General features: G+C 48.5%; 1 protein-coding gene across 1 annotated transcript; it reads right to left on the bottom strand.

Annotated features, from left to right (window-relative positions):
• Positions 1-4758: 4758 nt before the first annotated feature.
• Positions 4759-12026, bottom strand: KCNJ2 (potassium inwardly rectifying channel subfamily J member 2). The gene is given in 2 exon segments (NM_001290101.1): positions 4759-7154; positions 11970-12026. A coding segment is annotated over 1 exon segment (1284 nt). The 5' UTR covers positions 6939-7154; positions 11970-12026; the 3' UTR covers positions 4759-5654.
• Positions 12027-12718: the final 692 nt, after the last annotated feature.

Here is a 12718-nt window from a genome sequence, read left to right as displayed (position 1 = left end):
GTGCCCTGACCCCCCTGCAGAGCTGACAAGCCCGGGACATCAGGACAAAGGAGCTAATCCAGACAAGGGGGGTGTTGAATCCTAGAGCGCTCGTCTCATCCAAAACCTTCACTGTATGAAAATATCCACCTGCCAAGAATCTAAAACCGTGAAACAGGCTCTGCTGAGGTCAGGAGTTCAGTTTAAACATTTTGAAAGAACAGACATTTCTTTAAATATTATTATACGTTTTTGCCCACCAGCGAAACCTGCAGTCAGCGTGAGCTGGGCACATCAATAGAGTTGGCAGGCACTGCCGGTTTGATGAGAAACCCTGGAACAGTTGGTTCCTGCACCCTCCTCTGTGCTGCCTGCGGAGAGCAGACGCACCCGGCAGCGCTGCCTGGGTCCTGCTGGCCATGAAATGCCCACACCAGCCCTGCTAGATGTTTTCTGTGCCATTTCACTCATGCCATCTAGATCCAGGTGGTTCGTGCTTGCATCCCGCACCACATGCTTGATACCTGCTGGATGCATCCAGCTGGTGCGGGAGGGGGAAGGGTTCAGCTATGACCTTGCTAGCTACCAAAATACACTGTGTTTTGTTACTATTTCTATGCGGACTCCACCTGTCCGGACGAGGGGCCAGCAAGAGAAGGGAAAGGCACTGACAGGAGAGGGTGCTAATGATTTAGGCTACAGGAATCAACCAGGCAGAATATGGAGATCGCGGCCGCCGACCCGCTGCCCCCGCAGCAAACATCAAAGCCAGGGGCAGCTCTCACCGAGGATGCTTTTCAGCAGGGAGAATAAGCAGATCCAGGCTGTGACAGCTGATCTGTACCTCTACATCCACCCTGTAATGATTATCATAAGCTTTCGAAGAGACCATTAGATTTGAAAAGTAAATTTGAATTTATAAATCGAGTCCTTCTAGGCAGGGTCAGGGCTCCATCTGAGGCATCACTTAATAGCATTACAGGCTGATAAAGAGTTTGAAAGGGGCCAAAACTTGTGCTGAAATGCTTCCTGGCTGTGCTGAGCCGCTGCAGCGCGTCCGATCCCGGTGAGATCAGCAGTTCCCAGCTGAGTCACGGTTGTGCAGCCTCAATATGTGCCCTGGAGGCCACACACAAACAGCGGGAAAGGAGCTTTCCAACCCCGGCAAACAAGGACATCAAGTCTTTTTTTGGTGACTTGAGGCCCGTCCCCGTTACACCAAATCCCAGTTCCACCCTTGTGCCATCAGCCTCTGCGTACGAGGATGACAGCGTGTTGGGGATGGAGCTGCACTAGGGAGCATCACTTCAGCAAGGGGATGTTCCAGGCAGACATGAAGATGAGTTTTCTGCTTTCCCAATCTTTCCAATGCACTTGCTTACGCTGTGTTTTTATTCCCGCTCCCCCCTCTCCTGCTTTGTAGTTTACGCAAACCTTGAGGTTTTTTTTTTCCTATTTCATACAGCTTGTAGCTAATGATCTGGAACTCTGCAGCTCCAGGCATGACCTTAAGAAAGTCCCTCAGTCTCTCTAGGGCAGATCTACCACCGTGTCTGGGAAATAATGGTGGGATCTCCTTTCCTCCTGCCTTTTGTCAAGGGAGAGAACAACCTGTCTCTTCCTAAAGTGCTTCAGACAATGCCTGTGCCCAACCAGCCATAAACGTCACTCTGAATAACCTCCAGACCCATTTCCCCGGTTCATTTACACATATGTCGCACACACCAGGTCATTCTCAATTTTTTTTTTTTATTTAGAAATAATAAAATAAGACATAATATATAAAAATCTGTACAATCCACAATTTGTGCAGTACATTAGGAAGACTTTGATACAAAAAAGGCTGCAAACAGGAAAATAGTTAATGGACAACTGTCAGATGCCTCGATTGTTCACCTTACAATAGCTGCAGGCCAAAAGTCATTCCAAAATCGGTTTCTCCTTGGCTGTGGGATGGCAACTATGCAGCACCCTTCTACTTTACAATGGTCGTGAGCAGCCATAATTTAAAGACATTACAGTACTTCTCAGTTTTACCTTGTAATCCATTATGAAAAAGAAGACCTAAGAGAACAAATAAAACATCTGGACCCTTTGTCTTTTCCGAGAAGAGCGAGTGCTAAACTAACAACACAGGAGTTTATCATGGCTGGGAGAGAGTATCATTAAATACAGCTAATAAGTAATGATTTCCACCCTTGCTACTGACCCAAGGGCGACTCGCACGGAAGAGCCAGAGGAAAGAAGAGATCCATCCCCACCTGCCTCAGAAACGCTTTTTGTCACTGTACGCACTATTAGGTTTTAGACAATGTGTCTCATTCAAGTATTTCCAGGGAAGGGCAGAAATAACATATTCCCCCCCAGCCCCTAGGCGCAATACAGTAAAAACCTTCTGTGCGAGCCAGTTGAGCCGACTTTATCTGTGATAAAGAGGCCAAACCAACGTCCTTTGGAGTCTGCGGGTAGAGCTGAGTCAGTTTAACGAGCCCCTAATTAAGCATCAGCCTGGCCCAGGATCTTCGGGAACTGAAGAAATGCTGCCAGCCACCACGTAGTCCTTAAAAATAATATCTATTTTTAAATTCCTAAGCCAATTTGCTGCTGTAGAAGTGTGCTACGACAGCCTGTCCTCTCCTGGGCTTACCCCGCTGTGCTGAGAAATACAGAACTGATGGGCAAAGGGGAAGGGTACCATGGAGTGTACATCGCGGGTCTCTTTCTAGCAGCTTCCCGGAGGCTGAGTGCAATTCTGCAATGTGAGATTCAATCGGCAAAGACAAAGGATTAATTAAAAGCAAAGAATGTGGCAGAGAGCGTAAGGGATTCCCTCAACCCGCACCCTCCACAAGTCTCGCCCTCAGAAAGCTGGTAACTTCGAAAATGCCAGTAACTAGAACATGTTTCCAAATTAAAAGTCCATGCTTAAAAATAAATAAAGAGAAGTTCATAGCATTAGGAATCCTATAAGGCTTGCAAGTATTTGCTAAAACTCATGCTAACCGGTAGCATCTAGGTACTAGCTAGCCAAGACTGCCGAGCAGAATTGATACTTCTTGTTGCCTTTTCTTCTTCTCCTTGTCCTCCTTTACAGACTTCTATTTACATTTGGCTTTAAATATGAAAATACTTGATAAACTTTATAAAATGTACATTTTAAAAATATTTCTGAAAAACTGACTTGAAAAACAAAACAAAACAAAGCAAAACAAGAAAAAACCCCCGAAAACTCTGCACCAGAAATGTTAAGAGGGAGGGGAGTTATTTTTTTCCTCTGAATTTCTTTTGCTTTAAAGAAACAAGCTGAGTCCTGCATTCCCCATCCCCCTTCTCTCATCCCTCCCTCCAATATCTCAAGTATCATTTAGTGGGAGCACTGCGCACCTGGGGGATGCTGACCTGGAGAAAAGGTCCCTTTCCTCCCCACCAGCCTCCCTTTTCCATCCCTTCCCCGTTGCGTTTCCATGCACCCTCTATTTCACTGAATACTCTTTGGTTTAGTTATGTTCCTTGTACAAGAATATCACAATAGCAGCACTAGCAGCACTCATTTGTCTTCACCACTGTTGACCCAGAAACTGCCATCAAATCGCCTTTAGATGTTCAGCTTTTCCTTTCTTTTCCGTTCCCCCCACCCCAGGAACAGCCTCAGTACTTGCACTTCAATCATCTGCCCCCTCCAGTAGCCAAATCCGGTTTTACAATGTCGAATTTCCACAGTTTCGGACCCACCCACCGCAGATACCATCTTATCAGAAACCATTTCGTTGCAGGCATTTCTTTCAGGCAGGGCTGGCAGGGGCCAGAGGCCTTCACAGATATCCGTTTGCAGAAGACATTAGACCTAGAACAAGCTGTTTTTTAATGGCATACAGTGATGCAATACTGCAAGAGCTGACCAGGATTATCGGCCCCTCCACCTGCCCCTTGGGGAGCGCAGGTTCGCTGTCTCCTTGAGCTTAGAGGCACAGAGAATTGAAATTTGGCTCCTGCGGGGTGAAGGAGCCAAAATCCCCCTAGAGCCGGAGCTTCACAGGTCACAAAATCTGCTCAGAGCTCAGTGACATGTTCTATCCACTGACCACGGGGTGTTTGGTGGGGACAGGCAGCAGGAGATGGACCTCGCTCAGCAGCCTCATCCTCCCCAAATCCTCCCTCTCCAAATGAGCTGGAAAACACACTTTTCCTGACACCCTTGCTCCCCTTTGTCTTTCTACAAAACGCTACAATCCTGTGCCATTCCCAAGCGCCGTGTTGTAAAAGTTGCTTTTTTCCCCTCTCCATCACCTTCTCCCTTCCTCTCCAAAAACCTTTTTCCCAGGGGTTTCTCTATGGCTCGGCTCGTCCCTGCCCCAACACCCCATGGGCAGCTCCGCGTCTCCCCGACATTACCAGGGGACATTGGGGGCAGCCAAGGGGGCTCAGGTGCCTACAGCACATCGGGGTTATTAAGACCTCATTTCCCCAGGTCTAGTGCTGGGTTGGGAACATCTGCACTGACCTTGTGCTGCAGCGAGCGACCGGGCAGGACTTTTCTCTTTGTTTTTTGCTTTACCCCAATTTATTTCTCCTCACAAGAAAGGGAATTGATTTCCCCCTAGAAGAGCAGGGGGGGAAGGGGAGGAGCCCAAGCTCACTTTAGATCTGAGTCTTAAGCGTTTAGAATAAGGTGCAAAATAAAGATCTCCAAAAGAAAAATTAAAAAGAAAGAAAAATCAAAATCAAAAGAAGTGTCTGAGGTTTGAATTTCTCTTTGTTTAAAGCAGCCTGTTCCTTTTTTTTTTTTTTTTTGCTTTTTTTTAATTTTATTTTTTAATAAACTCCACTGTGCAAAACTGTGCATATTCTTTGGTATCCATTTAGGTAGTTTTAACTTAGTCCTTTGTCTATGTATATATATTTTTTTTATTTCCTTTTTCCTTTAGACAGAGAATTAAATTCTCCCCACAAAAATCATAATTTTGCTGGAGGCTCCTGATGGGCCTGATATTACATAATGCCCCTTATGTAACTGGAAAGAGAGAAACTGATTCCTGCTATCAACCTACTGGCCTCAAAGGAGTTTCGACTCTCTGGCAACATTGGCCTCTCTAAACTGATCACCAGCTTTTTCAACCCAAAAAGTTCAACACTGACTTTTTCTTTTTTAAATTACACAAGAGAAAACAAAAACTACACTGCAACAAAAATAACCATTTGTGTTCATGTAGTTAGCAGCAGCTTTTTAAAAAATAATTTTAATAATAATAATAATAAGGCAGATTCTTGCCTTTGTTATGCCATTAAAAACATTCTTGTTCCCTAGAGAGAAGCATTCTGGAAAAAGTTGAAAAAAAATAATAATAACCCAACCAAAGCTTGCCTGCAAGTTCAAGTTTTGTAAAAAAATATATACATAATTTATTCTACAACATATGTGCCTTCTGTTCATACTTAGACATGTTTAGTGCTTTGTGTTTAGAGTTCATTTTCCATCGTCTCTCCTCTGAGGACAGCCCTAAAACCAGCCCGGGTTTCTCAGGTCTGCTTGCCTTCCCACCAATCTTCAACAGTACCGTCGTCTGAAAACTGTTCTGGGCCAACTTCTCGGGTCAACGTGCTTTTGACCGATAGATTCATTTTTTGTATTTTTTTAAGTTTCCTTTCAACCAAAAGGGAGAGGAAGAGTCTGTCAGTCATATCTCCGACTCCCGCCGGAGCGGCCGCGGCTCTAGAGGAACCCCGGCCTGGTTGTGGTGGTCCATGTCCGGGTGGGTGTCTGTGCTCATGCTCTCAGGCACCCCCGTGTCAATCTCGTCCTCCTCTTTGCTGTTGAGGGCCACCTCGTTCTCATAGCAAAAGGAGTTTGCGTTCGAGAGGATGTATTTCTTTTCCGCTAAGTCTCTGGCACTACAGATGGGTGTGTTGGGCACTTCGTATGTTTTGTGGAACCTCGAGTAGTCCACTTTGTAGTAGTTTTTCTCTTCAAAGAGTACGGGCTCGTAGCGGTGGCCCCAGAGGATTTCGTTTGCCAGATACGAGCTACGGCACTGGGTAGTCATGGCAGTAGCTTCCACCATACCCTCTAATATTACTACAATTTCAAAGTCGGCATTGTCCATGTCTTGTTTGCTCAAGTCATACAAAGGACTGTCTTCATCTATTTCATGGACAATTGTAATGGGGGAGACCAGGAATATGCGGTCTATCCCGCTGTCAAACCCTACATTGATGTCTATTTGATCCAAAGGGATGTACTCGCCTTCCGACGTGATCCTGGATTTGAGGAGCTGTGCTCGCACGTGTGCCTCCACCAAGTGGCTTTTCCTCAGGTTTCCAACTCGCCACATCAGGCACAGTTTTCCATCTCTCATGGCCACCACGGCGTTGTGGCTGAAGACTAGAGTTTCGTTTCTCTTTTTTGGCTTAGCCATCTTTGCCATGACAGCACCAATGATGAAGGCATCAATGATGCAGCCTACTATAGACTGGAAAACCACCATGAAAACTGCGATGGGGCACTCGTCTGTGACACACCTGAAGCCATAGCCGATCGTGGTCTGGGTCTCGATGGAGAAGAGAAAGGCTGCGGTGAAGCTGCTCACTTGAGAGACACAAGGTTTGTTATTTTCTTGGTTCTCCAGATCCCCGTGCAACAGCGCAATCAACCAAAACACACAGCCAAAAAACAGCCAGGAGAGGATGAAGGTCAGGCAGAAGATAACTAGCATCCACCTCCAGCGGATGTCCACACAAGTGGTGAAGATGTCTGCCAGGTAGCGCTGTCCCTTCTCGCCCACGTTAATGAACTGGACGTTGCAGTGGCCATCTTTCTTGACAAAGCGGCTCCTGCACTGCTGTCTGGTGTGTACCTTACTCTTGCCATTCCCAAAGCCGTTGGCAACGGCCATGGTCGCCAGCTTCATGCCGTCCTCTTCCGAAGACACAATGCTGTAGCGGTTGGTTCGCACGCTGCCCATCACTACTGCTGTGGACTGAGGTGCTTCCGCTTTAGAAAACAGTCTAAGTTTCTGCAAAACCCTTTGGAGAAACAGTTTTGAAAGTTCTAGAGGAACACACACACACAGAAAAACTGGGGAGAGGCTGGAGTCCCCAAAAGCCCTTGGATCAACCAAGGACAGTCTTCTGGCATGCAGAGTTAGCTTAACAAGTAACCGTCATAGAGAGGGCATGGTCTGCAAGAGAAAGAGAAATGTCGTATTAGATCTCGGAGGAATCAAACCTGAAAGAATCAAGTAAAATGACTCCTGTGGGCCCGCAAGAAGTTTCTTTGTTCTTAATGAGAGCATTTTCTGGAAGACACGTTGTGCTCAGCCACGTATTGACAGAAGTGGCATCATTACTACGGAGAAGGCATCACTGTTCTTGAGTGAAAGCTCTGAAGCGATCATGTCACACAAGTCTCTAAGAAATACCCACTTGAAAGCTGGACATGCAAAGGATCTACCTACCGTTTACAACTGTGCTTTCTGTTTATTTTGAAAGCAACAATTAGCGTTAACGTCCATCTGTTCGAATACAAACACTGAAGCAGTTTTCAGTGACACACCATGTGTGTCTCCTGGACTGTTCCACCTACAACAAACAATGGAGTGTGCAAAAGGGAAGGTGGCGTTTACTGGGAAAAGCAGTAAACTTGGAAAATGCAAAATGCCAGTGATTTCTATGAAATTACATCATGTATAGCTTATTTTTAATTAAGCTAAGAAAAAGGAATTGTGTATTCTCTGCAAATGGCAGGAATAAAGGCTGCTTTAATTCCTCTCTAACTTCATAAACTCATTAGGATCTTTGCAGTTCTTACACTCACATTAGGCTTAAGTCAAACAAAGCAAACTCAACCTTATAACGACCCTCATATGCTCCCGCTAATGCAACTAGTAAAAGGCTGAGATGGAGTAGGACCGGCTGAGCATCTTCATGACACCTTTGGTGACAAGGACCAGCACCTTCCCCTCAGGAGCCAGAGGCAGCCGGTCCCATCTCCAACGGGTAACAGGTCTGAGTGCCCCGTGGGTCTCAAATGTCAGCAATTAAGACTCAGCAGAGAAGCTACAAAACCTTCTTCCCGAGGATAGAAGCCACCAAACTTGTTTCAGGGAGGTCTGGCTTAGACCCAGGTTTAGCTTTTAACAAGTGCGTCATCCATTAAGTCGCGTACTGTATATCAGGAAATGTAATTGAAACGCTGCAGAGGAGAAGAGATGCATTAATGCAACTGCTCCATCCACACATGCGGCACGCGGAGGAGATAAAACTAAAACGGAGTGATGAAGAATGTCTGCTGGGAAGAGGAGACTTCAGAACCGCGTACAGTACAGTAGCCGGAGATTAAACCACGATGCTCTTTGTAAACCAATATTAGCTAAACTCGCCTGCGTTCATCCAAAACCCAACAAAACTGCAGCAACCAAGGAACACAAAGCAGCTTCAGTACTCTGTGGCTCTTCCTCTGCTCCGTATCTGACAACAGCTCTAGAGAAGAGTTTCTCTCCTTTCCCCAAAGCATCCCCGAAAGCCCTGCAGAGGTGTTCCAAAAACCTGCGGGATTTCAAACAGCTTCTCAGCCCTCCCACATCCTTCCACCCCACGACAAGGGCTTCAGGGCAGCAAACACTTGGGAGGAACAGAGCAGGTGACAAACAGAAACCACCGCTGTGCTTGTATTTGCACATGGGATGGTTTTCCCTCTAGAATCGCTTCAGGGTTTACTTTTACCTTCTCTTTTCTTCCTCCCTTGTGTTTGTTGTGTAAGAATGCGTCCCAACGCCTACTTGCCGGGATTAGTCATCTGTGACTTCATTGGTGTACAAGACATTTTGGCAGCTTTTGATCAGTTTGGTAAAGCCCAGGTTGGAGCGCTGCTCTCAGCAATGTCGGCTTAGGGGATGGTATAGCTGACCTTATTTATCTGTCTTGCCTGTGCTGCGTAAGGATTCGCTCCCCCCCCACCACCCCCTTTTAATCATGAGGTTTCTAACACCTGTCAGGATATCACTCCCAAAAATGCAAAGAAAAATCTTTTAATGTTCACACTTAAATTATGTTTTTTGCCTGAAAAATACTTCTATTAGAAACCTAAAGACAGAGGGAAGGTGGAGTTACTGTTAATACATTCCACACAAAACAACTTCTTCAAAAGCCGCTGCATTGGTCTGCAAATCGATTACTTTTATAAACCACATCCAATAATCACAGTCATGTTCAACTTCCACGTTCAAAGCCTGATTTGTTCCAAGGTAATTGAAATACACAGCCCAGGAAGCGCTTTATTTTGAAGCTGTTGTTTTGTTTGGGCTTTGTTCCCCCTCCTTTTTTTTCCTCTGCATTGTCTCTTGGATTTTAGGGGAAAACTTGTGGTAGAGGGAAAGATAAGCTGTAAAGCCTCAGGTGTCTGAATATGCAGCTCTCTGACAAAAGTCCTGACCCAAGGACATTTGTTTGAATTCCACAGATCACTGAAATCACAAGGCCAGCTTCCTGCGGCAAGCCGGCTGCTTTTAGAAGTTTGGGACCCAAATTAGGTACCGTATACCATGATATTCCTACCCTGAGTGGCTGAGCACCTTCTGCCTTGCACAGAACGTCTCCTTCCCAGCCACCCTCGGGGCCAAACCTGCAGCAATTTGGCTCTAACGATCCTTAAACCCTGTGCTACCTTTACAGACTGCCTGAAGTCGATACAACAAAGCTCTGGCACGCTCCACTGCAGCACAGTTGGCTTCTTGCTTTTACAGCACAAATTGTCTCCCTTGCGAGCGCTCGGGGGTGCAGGGACCAGCCAGAGGGTCTGATCCTGCTCCTGGCCCAGTAGAACACCCAGCAGATCCACTGGCTGCCCCATCACACACCTGATCAGTCATCACCCTGACTTGCACAACGAGTTCCAGTAGAAGTTCCCCCCAAAAATCCCACAAGCAACCAAACTAGGATGAAAAAATCTAACGGTCCTTGTGATTCAGCTAATCCACCTGCTGCTCAAGGATGAGCCAAGTTTGCTCCTCTCCACACCCCGTTCGCAACTGGTGGCACTGAGGATGCCAAGCAAGTGTGGGACCAGCCCTGCAACCCTCACCAGACAAAGAGCCCACCCAGTACCCACCAACCAACCCAAATCTTGGTATAATTGGGCCCAGCGCGCTACAGCCAGACACACACACGCAGCTGTAGATGCAATCATCACTAGGTGTGTTATTATTATTAATTCAGGCTGCCTTCCCTCTTGGAAGGGAATACAAGACTAGAGCAATGCAGCCTGTAATTACCAGCACTGGCACCAGCACGGCGTTACTGGGGAGCGATGAGATGGGGTGGGAGAGCCCTGCGCTTGCTCTGCTTCGAGGGGATGCTTGGAGAGGCAGAGAAAAACAGGGCTGCACTGCATCCACAGCATTTCTGACCCAACCTGTGTGCAAATGCGGAGCCCAAACCCCCACTTTTCCCTTCAGCAAGCATCCCCCTCAATATCTGCCCCCAGGAAAGACATTCACACCGTATGTTTAAACTCTGCAACAAAGAGCTCGAAGGGAATCGGTGCAGAAGGTTTAATACTGAGCAAAAAAACTCAAGTGCAAAAAGAGCGGAGGGGTGGGGAGAGGAGCACTAATGAGCGCTCGGAGCAGTTATTCCCCGGCGCACAGCCCTGCCGAGAGCCGGGCACATGTTGCTAAGAGAGCACCGGCACCAGCTCAGCCAAGCGCCTTCCCCTCCTGCCCTCGGTAAACAGAACAAAGGAGCCACTCGCACCAGTAAAGCCTGTTCCACAGTCCCCACTCCCTCGCTGCTGGGGACAGCCACCCCCAGAACCTTCCTCCGGACCCCTGTGTTACTTGAAAAGTCATTCCCCGGGGCTTCTCCACTGATTTGGGGAGACTCGAGTGACACAAAGCGCTCAGCTGCCTTCAGGAGAAGGATCTGTCCTTCACAATCAGGCAGTGGGGACGGGGGGGGGGAAATAAGTTAAAAAAAAGAGCAGATGATGATGGTGCAAAGAAATAGGAGAGAGGAAAAGACAAGTGGCATTTGCATCTGCTGTCCTGCCAAGGAGACGGGTTCAGGGTATTTCTAGCTGATGACAAAATATCTACAAGTGAAGCAGCCATCACCAGGGGGTGTACTTGATGCACCGGCTGGGAGGATGGAAAAGCAAACAAGTGTAAAGGTGAGGCTGGAACTGACACCTCGCAGGCTGGGGGGACCGAGATGCGGGTCCTGGCTCAGCCACCGCGGTGGCACCTGCGGGTCCCCGGGGAGGTGACAAAGCAGCCACTGAGTCCCCGCGAATAAATCTGCCATTTCTTATCAGTATTTTTTCCTTTAACTGTCATGAACAAACTCGGAACAATACAGCCCCTTCACGGGCTCTCCAGCTGCAATGGTTTTGTTTTTGTTTTCTTTCTTCCTATTTTTTTTTTTTCAGGATGGTTAAAAACAAACAACCCCCCCGCTTCCATAATACCAATGAATGAAGTTACAGGTTCATTTCATGCCCCTCCAGAACGTTTCAGACACTCCTTTCAAAAAGGCATATCTGATCTCCAAGACTTGATACTTTCGACCTCTCTCTTGTACAGGAAACAACAGGCGAGAAGAATTGGAAGGGATGGAGCGGTGCTGCTCCTGCGACACGGGCTTGTCATGCAAACTTCCAGCCCTTCCCCAGAATAAAATATTTCGGGGGCGGGAGGGGGGAGCAGCTGGTGCATGGAAAGTTATGAACATAAACAGATGCTGCAAGCAGATGCTCGAGTGTTCCCAGCATACCTATCTAATTATTTTAGTCACTGAGAATAGCTCGTGGATGGTGCATGAGAAATGCAAGAGTTCCCCCTCCAAACGTCTAAGCACAAATTCACCGAGCAGGAAAGCTTTATGTCGGGAATATCGCGACACGGTGCTCGCACCGAGACCGCGACCGCTGCATCGCCCTGCGGACCAGGGTGACCCTGCGTGGGCGTCTCGAATAGGTGTGGAAAGCAAGCGCTGCTTACCTGCCGGTGGCCCGAACGGAGGTGCTGGGAGAGTTCAAAAGGTGTAAGATCCCGCGGCTTTGTGGGGGACGCAGCAAAGCCAATCCCGGGGTGCCCGCCGGCCGCCGCACCGCTTCCCACTGAGCCTCTCAATGAGCCGCTGCCCCTTTTTTTCGCGAGCTGCCATGTGATGTTTAATAGCGGCCCCGCCGTCCCCGCCCTCCCGCCGCCCCGCACCAATGGCGGCCGGGAGGCCGGGCCGGGCCGGGGCAGCGCGGCCGGGGGCGGGCGGCACCCGGGCTGGGGGGTCCCGAGGACTTGCCGGGGGAAGCAGCGGCGGCCGCGGCCGCTGGGCTGTGCGGGGGCGGTCCTGGGCGGCCGCAGCACCCCCCCCCGACCCTGAGCGGCGTTCCACGGGTCCCGCTCGCAGCCGCTCCGCCCGGTTCCCTCCGGTTGTGTCCGCGGGCACCCGGCACCTGCCACGGGTACCCGCCCCCCCAGCTCCGAGAAAAGCTTTTGCGAGATTTTATTGGGAACCTGGGAAGGTCCCGGGTGGGATCTGTGTGGCTGAGCCGGTGTCCGGACCCCGTGTGCTAAGGAAAAATATCAGAGAGGGAATAGTTTGCACAGAATTCCAGAATGCCAGGGACTGGAAAGGACCTGGAACGCTCATCCAGTGCAATCCCCCCGCCGGAGCAGGAACACCCAGATGAGGTTACACAGGAAGGTGTCCAGGCGGGCACCCCCGTTGAGCAGCCTGGTCCAGGCTC

This window comes from Columba livia, chromosome 18 (assembly GCF_036013475.1).
Source record: "Columba livia isolate bColLiv1 breed racing homer chromosome 18, bColLiv1.pat.W.v2, whole genome shotgun sequence".
Lineage (NCBI taxonomy): Eukaryota > Metazoa > Chordata > Aves > Columbiformes > Columbidae > Columba > Columba livia.
Note: the sequence above shows the minus strand (reverse complement) of the source record. Positions and strands in the feature narration are given on the sequence as shown.